Consider the following 15,870-nt stretch of genomic DNA (forward strand, 5'->3'; position numbering starts at 1 on the left):
GAAGTGAATGAGTCAGTCTCTATATATAGCAACAGTAAAGCTCTCTGAGTTAAATATTTGTTTATAAAATGTCATTTATTCAAATATAGCATTTAGCAATTTCCACTCATTCATCTTCTGAAAGTTAGGTACTAGTAAATACTAACAATTCTCTAATATTAAAGGGAAACTTTGTAACAAATAAGAGTGCTTCACAAAGGGCTATTATGATAGAAATATTTAAAAGTTCAATTCTTCTATGTATCAGCAATAAGAAAAAAATATGAGAGGGAAATTATCCTATTTACAAAAGCCATCAAAAACTTCAACATACGTAGGGGTAACATTATAAAGAGTAACATAGCACAGATAAAACCCTGATGCTTGACTTCACAAATATCCTGTGTCACTGGGTGACTCAGATTAGCTCCTTGGAGTTTAGAAGGGGATATATGTTTTAATTGGGTGATCTGTTTGTAAAAATTGGTGCACTGTGACGTTTGGGGAGGAGGGGCAAGGTGTGAAAAGGCTCCCGCTCACTTACACACTTGCACATAAAGACAGTTTGCATGATACCATGTAAAATTTTAAGAAAAAGTTGAGGAAATTTCAATTCTTTCTAAATTGATTTATAATGTTAATGTAATTCAAACCTAAATCCCAATGGAATTTTTTTTCACTTGGTAATGTGATTTTACAATAAACCAGTGAGAATAGGTAAAATGTTCTTGAAAACAAATAGTGATAAGAAGGACAAAGGCCACACTATACATTAAAATGAATTATGACGTCACAACATTTAACTACATTGAGTCAAGAATGTCTATACAATGTAATGGTACAGATTGAAAGTCCAGGAAAAAAATGCCCTGGCAGATATAACAACATAATATGAAAAATGAAGTATCATTAACTAATGGGAGGAAGGACTGGATTATTCAATACATGATTCTGGGAAAGCGGCTATTTCAAAATAAAAATCAATTTGCATATTAACCCCATACATTAAAATTCCATATAGATTAATAGAAGCAAAAAAAAAAAAACTAGTATAAAGAAAACTAAGTAAGAATTTATTCAGGGAAATCACAAGAGAAAAATCAGTATTACTAATCTACATAAAAATACACCAATTGTAAACAAAATGAAAGCCACACGCTAAGCAGCACAACTTGCCACAAATGACAAAGGAATAATACACTAATCAGTAAGAAAAATATAAAGATCTCAATATAAGATCGAGGAACACAAACATGACAGAAGGAAAAATGTTCAAGCACCCTATTAATCAACAAAATTCAAGCTTAAACACTAAAAAGCACTCTCCTCGCTTCTGGGGGTGGTATAAATCGATGCAAGCTTTCAGGAAATCAATTTGCTAATAATGGTTTCAAGTCGCATGAAATACATACATGCTTTTGTCCAGTAATTCCACATCTAAGAATCTTTCCTAAAGAAATCACCAGAGCTGCAGGTATTTATAAGCAAAAATAGCCAACAAAGAGTTACTGACAATGGCAAAGAAAAAAAATGGAACCATAAATGGATTCTTTCCTTTCCAGCAAAGGCTCTCTCTAAGCAGCACAGAATTTAGAATAGAAGAGGTTTGGCTTTTGATTTACAGGGAATCTCATTTCTTCTCAAGAGATGAACAATAGAATGCCACAGTCAGTCCTCTCCCCTTCTCAAATCGATTATCTAATATTTAGGTCATCCTCAGCAAACAGTGTCTTTTTGATCCCTCAGACTCACATCTCCTAGGCAACTGATTGAATGAAGAAAAACATAAAGCTTCACTGAGAAATATATAATTTTAAAGACTTGAATAAGCAGGATGACAAATCGTGTCCCTCAACTGGGAGGGGGCAGTAGTCAGGGATGTAAATGAGAAAGAGATGGACAACCAGGCCTAGCCAGACACTGCACACCAATTTATGTGGCAATTTTTAAAAACAGTTTTTTGAGATTAATCAGCATACCATGAAATTTACCCATTTTAAGAGTTCAATTAAGTTGTTTGTATGATTTACAGAACTGAGCAACCATCACGACAATCTAATTTTAGAACATTTTGATCACCCCAAAAAGAAACCTCACGCCTGTTAGCAGCCGCTCTCCATTCTCACACCGAGTTCTGGGCAAACACTATTGTACTTTCTGTCTCTCAGGCTTTATCCGGACCTCATGTGCCTTCTGTGACTGGCCTCTTTCACCATGTCTTCAAGGTCCATCCTTATTGCAGCCTGTGTCAGCACTTCCCTCCTTTTTATTGCCATGTAATACTCCACTGCATGGCTAAACCACATTTTGTTTATCAGTGAGTGGACATTTGGGTTGTTTCCATTTTGAGGCTATTATGAATGTGCAGCCAGGAACATTCGTGTGTACGTTTGTGTGCGGACATATGTTTTCACTTCCTTGGGTGTGGAATGCTGGGCTAACCAGTAACTCTATATCCAAGTTGGAAGAAATGCTAGACTGCTTTCCAGAGCAGCTGCAGCATTTTATGTTCTCACCAGCGTGTATAAAGCATTCATAGTGTTCCCTCTGATGCTCTTACATTTTTTGGATTGGTAGTGACGTCCGCCTCTTTAATTCTGCATATAGTAGTTTCAACCTTTTCCTTTTTCTTTTTTTAAAAAGATTTATTTATTTATTTATACAAGCACTGGGTACAGTCAGAGGCGCGGGAGGGTGAGAGAATACACCAGAGATAGAGCGAGGAGCAGAACAGGCAGACCGACAAAATACACTGCTGAGGGGAGCAGTAGGCGTGGCAGGAGAGGTCTGCGCGCCATGTGGGACCCCCGCAGGTGGCTGGGGATCAAACCGGCGCTGCAGAGGCTGCGGGCAGCTTCGCAACCCAGCATTCAACCGCTGCACCACTGGGAAGGCCTCATCAACCTCCTTTTTCTTTTGAGTAGTATAGCTAGAGATTACAGGCTTTGTTGGTAATTTTAAAGAACCAACTTTTGCTTTCATTGCTTTTCTATACTTTTTTAATTGTCTATTCCATTTATTTCCATCTAATCTTCACTATTTCCTTCTTCCTGCTGGTTCTGCATTTAGTTTGCTCATCTTTTTCTAGTTTCTTAAGGTAGCAAGTTTGGCCATCTCCAAAGGAAATGAAAATACTATCTCAAAAAGACATCTGTATCCCTATGTTCATCGCAGCATTGTTCATGAGTCAGGACTGGAAACAACCTAAGTGCCCATCAATGGATGAATGGACAGAGAAAATGTGGGATACAGAGCGAGAGGGAAGAAGGAAGAGGGGGAGAAAGAGAGAAGTATTCAGCTATTTAAAAAGGAAATCTGGGGCCTCCCCTGGTGGCGCAGCGGTTGAGCACTGGACTGTGAAGCTGCCTGCAGCCTCTGCAGCACGGGTTCGATCCCCGGCCACCAGGCGAGGGTCCCACATGGCGCGCAGACCTCTCCTGCCGCCCGCTGCTCCCCTCAGCAGTGTGCTTCGGTCCTTCTGCCTGTTCTGTTCCCCGCTCTGGCTCTGGCGGGTCCTCTCACCCTCCCACGCTTCTGACTCTACCCGGTGCGCGTATAAATAAATAAATAAATAAATAAATAAATAAATAAATAAATAAATAAATAAATCTTAAAAAAATAAAGTTTATAAAAAAAAGGAAATCTGCCTCTGTGACAACGTAAGTGAACCTTGAGGGGCATTACGCTGGTGCGCGTATAAATAAATAAATAAATAAATAAATAAATAAATAAATAAATAAATAAATAAATCTTAAAAAAATAAAGTTTATAAAAAAAAGGAAATCTGCCTCTGTGACAACGTAAGTGAACCTTGAGGGGCATTACGCTGCGTGAAGTCAGGGCAAACCAAGTCTTAAATGTTCTCACCACCACAATAACTACAAAAATGGTAATTATGTGAGATAAAGGATCTATTAACCAATACAGTATATACATGTATCACATCATCACACTGTACTCCTTAAACTTACATAATGTCATAAGTGAATTAGAACTCAATAGCGCTGGCAGGGAGTTAGGCTACTCATTTGAGATGTTTTCAAATATAGGCATTTGCAGCTACAAATTTCACTGGAAGCACTGCTTGAGCTGCATGCAGTAAATATTTCAATGCAGTATTTTTCACTTTCATCCATTTCAAAGTATTTTAAAAATTCTCTTGTAGGATCTTCTTTGACCCATGGGCTATTAAGGTGTATGTTGTTCAGTTCCCATGTATTTGTGAATTTCCCAAATTTCCCTCTGTTGTTGATGTCTAATTTAATTCCATGGTGGCTGGAGAACATACTTTGCATGATTCTAGTTCTTTTAAATTTACTGAGATTCCTTTTATGACCTAGCATATGGTCTATCCTGCAGAATGTTCCTCGTGCACCTGATCTCTGGTTGCTTTATAGAAACAATAATTTATTACTATTTTCTATAAAAATTTAACCTCCCCCCAGCTCTCTGGGGTCTTCTTACTAGCAGTTTACCACATTTAATAACTACTATTGTATTCAGGAAGTGACTACTCATCCTATTTCACTCAAGGAAATGATGAGGATAAAAATGAGGAAAATAAGTTATTATTTTCACAATTTCCCTGAGGGGATTAACAAGAGTAATCATTTTATTTTACAGATTGGAAAACAGAATATGAGTCTTGCCTAAATTCTCACAGAAACTTGGGGGGGGGGGTGAAGCAGAAGTGGGCTTTGGGGGTTGCTAACAGCCATTCTCCCCGCAGCAAGGCCCTGCTGCCACTGAGCTTATTTAGGTCTCCAGAGAAACACAAATGGAACAAGCAGTTCAGTCCTCCTCAAATGTGCTTCCTCGTGCACATGCATATGCACACACAGGAGAAGTTTCTGGCTGTTCTCTTTCTCTTCCTAGTTGGGGACAACATGAGTGAGCACAACAGTCCCCAGGCCTCAAAAGCACAAACAGTCCAGAATCCAAAGACTAAACCGAGGCTGCAGATGTCATCAGGGGTGGTGAAGATCAGTAGGGATGATTAGAAGAAACTGAGGAAGCTCTTCTAGTTTCTTCCAAACTGGGAAAACTCTAGGAGAAAAAGCCCCTTTCCCGGGCGTACTACATGTGAGGACAGCTGCCTTCACAGTAAACCACCACCAACCAATTATTAACTGACCTAGCAGCTCTCTACCTAGAACAATCTCCCTTTAGACAAGAGGATCCCACGTGAGTCTTAACTGAGGTCAGTTCCCCAGATTCAAGGGGCGTCCTTCAGGTCCCCTGGGCAGAGGTTCCATGTCCTCTTGGTATGTTGGTGAGTTGGTCCTGGCATCAGGCTGAAGTATGGGCCAAAGCTCAGCCCAGGGAGTTACTCTTAGGACCCAAGAAACAGTCAAGGGAAAAAATTCCAGTCTGCTTGCCACTTGCAAAACTAGCCAAAGGATTGGCTTTCAAGTTTCAGATTTGGGGAATGTTCTAGCATCCTCCAACTCTGGTTTCCACAGCCGCTGGCCAGAGCATCATCACAGTTATTTTTCACAGTGCCAGCGCCACCGTGTCCGCTCACTTTAACATTCCCTGTGAGGGAGAATCTAAAGATGATCTCAGGGCTGCTCAGACAGCTACTTGCCCTGCATTTTAAAGCCCAGCACATCCCAAAGAGAGTCCTAACGAGTGTTCAGTAAAATGCAGTTCTGTGATCAAAGAAGAGCAGTTTTCCTTCCAGGGGTCTGAAAGCCTGCAATATGCTAATGTGCTTGCCAGTCTCTAAGACAGTGTGAGTTCATGTGGCTGCAGCCAAAATTTATTTGTCCAGAAAGTCCATTTTCTCTCCCCCTTTGTCTCCTTATCTCTCTTCCTCTTTTGTGGAGGATCTTGCAGGGATATTATCCCACACAACACATGATGGAGAACATGTCCCCCACTTGTTGTGTGGCCTCAAGTACATGGAAATACACAGTAGCCTCCCTTTTAGAACATGCCATATACAGACCAATGGGCGCACCAACGTCCAGTTCAGGAATGGTGAAATAACCATCTGTGCGGCTGAACCCAGGGCGCTGCTATCTGTGAAACTGGTGTGTTGTACAAAACTCGCACGATTCCAGCGTTCTGCGGCCCGTGACTCCTGAAGTTGAGAAAACCTGTCATTCCCAATTACACAGGTTCCGACTTTTAAAAGATACCTGAGATTTCATGCAGCGACAGAAGAAATACCAAAACAGGAAGTCAGCTTTGCAAGTGGGTTTTGTGCTAGGCAAAGAGCTTGGACCGCCAAATGCTTTTTCCCACTGAAGCCAAGTCACGTGATGATTAAGTTCCCAGATTAACGCACCACGTAGCAAAAAACGAGGTCCATGTGTAATGATATCGACTAACAAAAACCAAAACACAGTGAAACTGAAAAAGGAAACATTTATGAAGAATCCTTATGCTCCGTGGTGTACCTCGAGGGGGCCTGTGGGCGCTGCCATGCCCAGGTAAGAGTAGCTTCCTGCAGAGAATGGACAAATGATAACGAAGCCAACAAAGTCAGGTGGATTTTTATTTCATCTCCTGCTGACAACTGGAAACAAGATTAGTCATAAAATATTGTTCCTTTGAGGAAAACCAGGTTCAACAAGAATTAAAGAAGTAGGGGTACTTGGAGATATTTCAAGGACACTGTGGCTTACCTACAGGGACTGTAGCATAATTCATTACTGTATCCAAGTTAATATCTACACCGAGAGTCATTCCTACAGGAGTCCTTTTTTTTTTTTTTTTTTTTTTTTTAAGGTTTATCAACAACGATCCTGGTCCGTGGGGATACAACAGATAGAACACAGATGGGGAAACAGAGCCTATGAATTCAATGAGCAGATATTCGAGGAGAAAGGAGGTGAAAGAGTGCATGTGTGCAATGTGAGAAGCCACGGATGCGAGATGGAATTGCATGAATGAAGAATACTAAATCAGGGAACCAAAGGCACCAAGATTTCCCCCAAGCAGAAAGGAAAGGCGGGGGCGTGGGGGGAGTTTTCTAGGAGAGCCACCAGGTGGAGCCACCACCACAAACTACATGGTGGATGGTCTTCTGGGTGGATGTGGGTAGAAACCCAGCAGGAGTGGGGTAGGAGTCTAAATCAACAATTGTTCCAGTGGACACTCCTTACTCTGAAGTTAGTACCTTGTTACCATGACAGAGATTGACAGGAGATAAATAGAAGAAAATTTCTAAAAACGGCTTTGCCAATGACCCACACATATCAAAGTATAGAAAATACTCTTCTAGAACGGCTTCTCTCCACCCATTTCACCAAGGCTCAAGAGATAGTACTGCTCAGATAAGAAAATGGACAAGGGCCATATACTCCATCATCAATTACTGGTCCTAACACAGAAGCCCAACAAAAGTCATCAAGATATACAGCCAGGGATCAGTTACTTTAAAAGACCTCCATATTTTTAAAAGACCTGTACTCTCAAATGCTCAAGAATGAAGGTCTATTGATGGGGTGCGGGGGGATAAAGGGGAGCCTGCAAATATGCACATACAGATACATTCACAGACATATATTACTGAATGACTGTCTATTGTAACCACCCATGTTCACGGCCAGATTGCCAGTCATGTTTTCATTTCTCTGTGGGAAATAATCAGCTCAGATGATAGCCAAGAGCTTCAGCACAACAGTAACACCTTCTCTAATCTCTTACTTTTTTCATCTGTCCATAAATGCCAGCAATTTCTGTAAAATCGACAGGCAATTTGGAAACTTGAAGGAAAATCTGACCTAACATGACACATTTTCAGGTTCCTAGTTAACCGTGGGTAGTTCATATTTGTTTCTCCAAGAGAAATTCTTTGTTTTGTTTTTAAAACAACTTTCATTGATTTACCATCCATTTACATCCGAAATAAAATTTGAAAGGAAAAAATATTGTTGCTATAAACACACTCCCAGATCTCACATCTACCTTAAACAACAAAGTACTGGAAAACCAAAGTGGGTGACATTTTCTTTATTGAGAACACACTTTTTCCATCCATTGTTTACACTTTCATTTCAAACGAAGAGCCCATAACCTATCAAGATCCAGGCCACCACCTCTGAGCCAACATGCGTGCTCTGTGCCTGCACACGTGGGTCTGCACACACAAACACAAACACATACACACTCACTCGTGTCCTAACAGACACGCCAACAGACACTCTGAGAATGTTATTCTGAGTAGCACGTAAATACTAAAGAAATGAAGTCTGAACAAACGCTCCCCATTCGTTAGGGACAAGGGAGGGCGGTCACTATGGCCGGACCTATTTAGGGATGGGAATGACTAGCGCTGAAACTGTAAGAAAGCTCCACATTAGGTTCCGTTCTTCTGACAGCTACAGGCAGCAGATCAAAATGGAAAGCCCTTCCATGTGGCAAACACTTGGGCCCATATTCATGTTGAGGAGTATGTGTGCATCACCCATCCACGCCCAAAATGAATTCTGAAGAATTTTCTGCACTCATTTTTAAAGCAACAGTGTGTCACCAGAGGCAGAGCAGCTGTTGGTCCCTCTGTTAAGGAAGACTTTTGAATTAAACCTGTCTCAAGGACTAAACACAAGAGAAATAAGCCCAGAGAGAGCCGTGTTCTACGGTCATAGCCATATACCACCTCAGAGAGCAGCCGTCCCCCATCTTAACTCGAACCTCATTTCACAGCATCAGCGCTAGACCTGTTACAAATACCACCTTTTAAACCTTCAGCTCTTTCAGCATTCATCTCTGGAAGGGGCAGTAAAATGCAAATGCATAACAAACCTTAAATTAAGATGGTAAAAGCAGTTTATCTTTCAGAAGGCAGATGCCAAAGTAGCAGAGCGACTTAAAAAGATGATTGTAAAACACATTTTATATTGAGAGAGCATAACAGTAATAATAGCAAAAAAATAATAAATGTGCAAAATACAGTAGAGACTTACCAAACACTGAATTCATGAAATACTGGAAATAGAAACAAGGACATATAAAGCCAACCAGAAACCCGCGGAGTGGCTTCACAGTCAGAGTGACAGAAGTAAATAAGAGAGACATAGCCCCACCTGGCCATAAAAAAAGAGAAAAGAAATGTGCAGCACTTTCTCAACCATCCCCAAGTGACACCACACACTGAAAACAGCTGGCAGGCAGGACGGGCTGGTGTTTTTCTAGTATGTACATCTGCCCCAGCACCGAGGACAGGGTCAGGCATGTAAGAGATACAGGCTACTGAGTGTTCCTTAGGCCACCCTAAAGTGAGGAAAGACCAACATCCCCAATTACAGGGGCCGGGAGTTGAGAGAACAGCCGCTTCCCCATGAGGCCTGCTGACAGTGCAAAAAAAAACCAGAGCCTTGCAATATAAGCTGCTTCGTATACAGGCCAACAAGGTATTGAGTGCAGCCCGGACACTTAACCTATCACACGGACAAAATTGGTGGGAAAACCCTTTGAAGGATGAAGCCTAATGGACAAAATTCTCCTGGCTTATTTGCAAAAATGTATTTAGAGTATTTGCTGTTTAAAAGTCCATTTTGTTCAATTTTGCTCTTAAACTCAATGTTTGAATTTTTTTAATTCATGTATGTATCAATGCTCTAATTTAGGAGGGCCCACTGTTCTCCTATGTGGGTTTAAAGATAGAAAAAAACAAAAGAATAAATCATTCCCAGAAGGAAATAGTGCTTTTTGGTGTGGTTCATGAGAATGACATGTGGCTCTGAGAACAGTTTTCAGATTTACTGGCTGCTATTTGTCAACACAGTGGAGTCTGGGATGACTTTAGGATAGACAAAGTCTGACTCAGGTGCAAATTGGACTCAAAATAGCTTTCTACTGCTTGGGAAAGGCTTGTTTTAAACAGAAGCTCCTTCGGTGTAACCTGGATATTGGCCAGAGAATTGGTCAGGGTGGGAGCAGGTACAACTGTCCCTACAGTTCTAGTGACTGGAATGCAGAGCTGAAGGCAGCTAGAGTTGCTGCTCGCTCATTCTCAATGTCAGTTACATGTTTTTCTCAAATGAAAAGCCCACAGAGTCATTCCAATACCTCCCCCTAAATCAGCTCAGTAGAAATCTGCAAAGGTTAGAGCTGAAAATTGAAACTAATTAGTCCCCAAACTAATGTTTCCACAGCCCTGGTCTTTTCTCAAGGCTATGAATAGCTTCCTTCAGACCTAGGGTTATCTTTTGACCTTACTGACGTACCCAGGGAGGGCGAGCTCATCCCACACTGTGAGGAGCTACAACCCATCCCACACTGCTGTGAAGTGAGACCTGTCCTTAGATGCAGAAACTGTGGGACACAATTGGGTGAACTTCTTCAGCTAAGTCTATCTCAAGTTCAGGACACAATGAATGGTTCAATTGCAGACTTATAACGGAAACATTTCAATCTTTCTTAAATTCTAAATCTGTATCAAACTATAGGGCCCATATAAGCAGTGATCCCGTCTTTGATAAAAATAAAAAGAACTTATGTTAATCTTATTAAATTCTCACAGGGTCCATGGCAGAATCACAAGGTGAACTCGTACACTCTACGATCCCCCGTTCTGAAGTTCTGAAAGGTGGACTCATAAACCATAAGGTCCCGTGTTCCTAAACTCTGAAACTTCCCTCCATAACAGCAGCGATAGACAAAAACATCCATGAGATTTCTAGAGACAAACCTTGATGGGAACAAAGGGAAGGAGGAAACTTCATTTACAATAACTCAAAAAACTTAAAAAATGAGTTGGACGGAAGTGTTTACAAGTAACTAGGATCATCCCACAGATTAGCCTCTGATCTTTGTTTGAAGAAAAAAAAAAGTGGTTTTTCATGGGTTTAGGGTGGGGAAAAAAATGTAGCTTTTGAGACAGGCACAATGAACTATTTATCTGGCCAGAGGAGGCCAATCTATCTGGCCCGCTGTTTACTATAAGGAGTGGTAGGACACTGGTCAGTCCTGATGGGCGGGGGCAGGGCCAAAGACAGCAGCGGCCTGGGTACACAATGCTTCACTTCAACTGGAGATTTATGTTTATAGGTAACCTGGAGGGTCAGTGTGAAGCCTGGGACAGAACGAAGATGGTTTGGTATGTGTTTCATATTTACAGGACGCCCGCATGTGCTAGGGTCTCAGCGCCACTGGCAGGCTCCTTAAGTCAAATACCTAAGCATAAAAGGTTGATCGTAATCAGGTTGTAGATGGCTAAGGTGGAGGCTTAAAAAAAGAACCTAAGTCAGTAAGCCACCCCTTCTAAAGCCATTTTTTTTTTTTTGGTTAATGAAAAATCTGACTGTAGGGGAACTCAAAGGCCAGATTTTTAGTTGTACAGAGACAATTCTCTGGAAAGTTCGATTCCTTTGTTGATTTCAAGTTTTCAGTTAATATTACTGAACTCACCCAGATAATTACCCTGATTCCTTAACTTAATTAATTCCTTATCTTGTTAATTTAATTACCTTAATTCTCTTATTTACTTTATAAAAACAGGGCTGGCCAGAGAGGCCTCAGCGCTGGTCAAGGGTATGCAAGTCCTCGTCCCGCTGACCTAACAGGCTTCAGTGGAATGGAAGGGGCTCAGGGCAGCAAGGTTGGTGTGGAGAAAAGTAAAAACACTAACTCCAGCTCTCCAAATCCAAAGAGGGCAGGCCTCTGGAGTTCTGAAGCTTATCTGCAAGAATGTGGGAGGCACTTGGGGGGACAAATATAGTTTCACTGCTACATACACTTGATTCTCAAAATGGGAAATTCCCTGCGCTGGTAGGATGGTATTTGAAAAAAAAAAAGAGAGAGAACCTTATAGCTGCTAACCAGCGTGGGCCCCCAGCCAATACTGAATCTGAATAATTCAAAAAAGGAAATGCAACCCTAGGCAGCTGGAGGGGCTAGAGGAAGAAGCAGGAAGGAAGAGAGACACAAAGCTAATGTCTCAAGCACTATGATCAATGGACAGTTTATTGGACAAATTCTTATGCTGTCTAAATTTTATGAAAGATTAGCTGTTCTTCCCCATGGTTATGTAAACTTGCCTTCTTTTTTTAATGGAACTCTTTGCTAATACACTTCCTGCGCGTGCTTTTGGACAGCTCTATATTTCTCTTTAAGGAAGTAATAAGCCCGTGAAAAGCCTGTCGCTGAATGCTAACCTATCGTGGACATGCTGGATACGCACCCAAGTGAATTCATGGTCAGGTGGGCACAGGAAAATCTAGGGGCTCTAGTGTGACCACACTGGAAAACTGAGTCAAGTTCAACTCTGCAATCTTTTATTTCCTATCATGTCAAACAACAATGTCACAAAGTGGAGGACAGGAGAAAATGAAACTCCAAGCTGATACCTGAAGATCTGCCTGGTGAGATGGACGTATGAGCTGTATCTCTGCTCATAAACTAAGACCAGGTTTGTGTTTGGGAGCCCAGCGTTCAGAGGAGAAAGACCCTGATAAAGCTTGCCCTTAATTAAAGAGGATGGCCGGTCACACCCAGCTCAGCCTATGCCACGGCATTCTCTACAGTCATTTTCAACCATAAAATAAGTTCCGAAAGTGAAAGCTGAAGTCCCAGAGAATCACCATTTCATCATTTACAAATTTAGTCCACTTTCCCATTATCAAAAAGCATTTGTTATTAGCTCCCCTTATTATAATAACTCTACTTTTACTTGCCGTGCGAGCCACACGCACACATATCCAAAATGTATACATAAAAACAAAAAGGCAAATGCCATTCAATTTTTCAGCGATTCAAAATTTGACTCAGTTCACCCAGAAGTTTCCAGTCTTGGTGTGTGTGGGGCCGGGGGGCTTTTTCTCCTTTTCCATACCTCTCTTATTGGTTCTTAGAATTGTTTCAGAAGACAGCAAAGCATTTCCACTGGCCACTTCGTGCATGGGCTTTTCTGGAGCTTTGCTGGCGAGAGGGTCTTTCTTCATCTCCTTCTTTATTTCCTGTGAGGAGAGAGAGAAGGAAAACAAGATTGTCATTTGAAATATTAAAATGCCTCTTGGACTATTTTAAGCTTCAATTTTCTGAAAATGAACTAGAGTGATCTCAACTCAACATAACATCATGCTTTAAAAACAGACCATTTTTTTGAAGCTTGTTTTCCTTACATTTATTTCCCAAATGTCTGGTCCTATAAAATGGGATGATTTCCAACATGGTGATGTGACCGCATGTGACTATGGCCATTCCAAGTGACGAGAAAGAGAATGAGTGATTCCTAGGGACAGGCTGTTCCACTTTCTGAACAATGACAAGCTTTGGCCAAAGTCACCTCTTAAAAGCCTTCTCGCTTCTATTCTTCCCTACAGGGGTTTAGAGAATTATGTTCTCAAGTCTCCATTGTGCTCAAAATTATGCTAACACCAAAGAAGATGATTTAAGTTCATGTATAGTCAACAAGTTTCTCTGGTGTTCTAATTGCCACCAAAGAAAAATATAAGGATAGCAAACTCAAATATTATCATTCTACACCATGGATCAGCAAACTAGAGGCCACCTTCGTTTTATAAATAAAGTTACACAGCAACAAAAACCACCTTCATCTGTTTAAGCCTTTTCTCTGGCTGCTTTACTGCTCACCACAGCAGAGTCCAGTAGTTGGAACAGAGATGGAAGTCAAAAATATCTGGCATTTTCGAGAACAAATTGACTTTAGGGGGTCTCCTATCACAGCTCCATTAACATCTGAATTTTAAAACCTGATGGCTAAGACAATGACTTCAAGAATCCTAATGATTTCTGTAATTCTTTTTTTAAGCTCACAATTTATTTTTTCACTTTTTTGTCAGTCATTTACATGAATTTGTAGTTTGGGGAATACAACTTCACACCTCCAAATGTACGTGTGCCTCACTTACCCATCTACCCTTCTTTTCAGAAGCAGTAATAGCCTGGAATGACAGTAACTCATAAACCGCAGTCTGGAGCAGGGCGGGGTGGGGGGGGGGCTGTTTCTGGGCCTTTGGGGGGAACACAATGATCACCGTGACTTAGGAAAGGGAGAAAGCTAAGGGGCTGGGTCCAAAGCATGGCTGAATGGCAGGAAGGGCCATGTGTTCGTCACAGAGAGCATGGGGCAAGAAATGGGGATGGGCTTCTTCTATGAGACGAAGACGACGATGAGAAATTAGGTAAGGGCCACAAGCCAGCCTGGGCAGAGGTGGAAAGAAAAGAACAAAAGCTTGTCAAAACACAGCCACTGCCTGGCAGCTTCCTACGCACCAGAGCGCTAGTTACCGTATCCAGTCCGCAGTGTCTGGCTCTGTTCACAACAGCCTCGCCCTCCCTCCCTCGCCAGGGCTGCACCGGAAACCAGCAACTGAGACTGGTGCTTTGCTGGGGTGAGAGTTTCAGCTGGCGTTCCAGGCCAGCACAGCACAAAGCTGCATGCATGTGTGTGTATACACAAGGACACCCACCTCCAGGGCCCCAGCACCTGCTAAAACAGCAGTTGCTGGGGGTTTCTGCAGCCTCACAGGCAGATGGCATCAGGGGATGATCTGCAAACACTGCCCGCCCAAGTCGCATGGCGGGATGCTTTCTTGGTGACTGCTGCCAGCCTGCTATGGCTCCAGAAGCAAAGAAAGCGAGCCACCAAGGGGGCTCATCCCCTAACAGTTGCTTGTCCGAAGGAAGAATAGTTTCCATCAGAGTGAATGTGACTGTGCATGCACACAAGTCCCACCGAGACATAAAGGGATGCGGTGACATGGCATTCCCTCCACTGGGGAGTAATCCAGAAAATTCAGTGGGCTGTGGGGGTGTGGCAAGCATTTGCTAGCACTAACTGCTACTGGCACTCAGTTGGGTCAGGGTGAGGAAGGGGCAAACATTTGAGAGACTGGGGTGGTGACTGCAGGAAGCCTCAGCAGCTATGGCTATCACAAATGCTTGCACGTCTTCAGAGTAGCACCCATGAGCTTAGAAGGACTGATCTGATCAAGAGCAGGTGCTTAAGGGCTGAGAAACCAGTAAGGGAGAAAGGACTCAAATATTTGTATGCCGACTTCTACTGCAGCGTTAGTCACAATGACCAAAGAAAAAACCCAAGTATCCATCAACAGCCAAATGGATAAAGAAGACATGATATAGACATACAAGAGTATTATTCTGCCTTAAAAAGGAATAAAGTTTTGATATATGCTACAACGTGGATGAGCCTAGAAAACATTCTGCTATGTGGAATAAGTCAGAAAAAAAGAACAATTATTGCATGATTCCACTAAGATAAGGCATCTAGAAGAGACAATGCACAGAGACAGGAAGTAGATTGGAGGTCACCATGGAATGGGAGGGGGAAATGGAAGATCATGTTTAATGGTCGCAGGGCTTCTGTTTGGGGTGATGAAAAATTTTGCCAACAGTAGTAGCAATGGTTACACAACATTGTGAATGGAATTGATACCAGTGAATTACACATTTTAAAATGGTAAATTTTATGTTGTATACATTTTACCATAATAAAGAATACACTGGAACATTTACTACCCTTTGAGTGCTCCCTATGTGTCAAAGCTTGCTCTAAGAACTTCATCAGGGTTGCAACTTTTACGCTCAACAATGCTATTACAGATGTACACACCAAGATGCAGAGAGTTAAGCAAACTTGCCCAAGATCAAATAAGTAAGAGTGAGAATTGGAACCCAACCTGTGTAGCTTAGAACTCATGTCTTAACACTCTCCCCCCTGGGTTAAAATAACATCTCCTGCCTCCAATCTCTCCCCTCCCAGTTCAAAAGCCACACTGCCACAAGGGACACTTGCTTAAACCAATTGTCTGCTCTTGTCACACCCCTACTGAAATCCCCAGTTGCTTCCAAAAGCCCACAGGACACACTCATTCAAAACCTATTCAAACCTCACAGCAAACCACATCCCTGTACGCGCTCTCTTCTGGCTCAAACTATCTGACATGTGTGCTGCCC

At 42.0% G+C, this 15,870-nt stretch overlaps 1 protein-coding gene across 7 annotated transcripts in view; it reads right to left on the reverse strand.

Annotated features, from left to right (window-relative positions):
- Nucleotides 1–15,870, reverse strand: part of SH3KBP1 (SH3 domain containing kinase binding protein 1) — a gene marked incomplete at its 3' end in the record, with an annotated part of 264,383 nt that overhangs the window by 170,906 nt on the left and 77,607 nt on the right. For all 7 annotated transcript variants that reach the window (XM_084258276.1, XM_084258273.1, XM_084258275.1 and 4 more), the window contains one exon: nt 12,764–12,887. In XM_084258276.1, coding sequence (XP_084114402.1) covers nt 12,764–12,872 — 109 coding nt within the window. In that variant the 5' untranslated portion in view covers nt 12,873–12,887. Of the gene's footprint in view, nt 1–12,763; nt 12,888–15,870 lie in introns of those variants that run through there.

This window comes from Talpa europaea, assembly GCF_964194135.1.
Source record: "Talpa europaea genome assembly, chromosome: X".
In the NCBI taxonomy this organism is placed as follows: domain Eukaryota; kingdom Metazoa; phylum Chordata; class Mammalia; order Eulipotyphla; family Talpidae; genus Talpa; species Talpa europaea.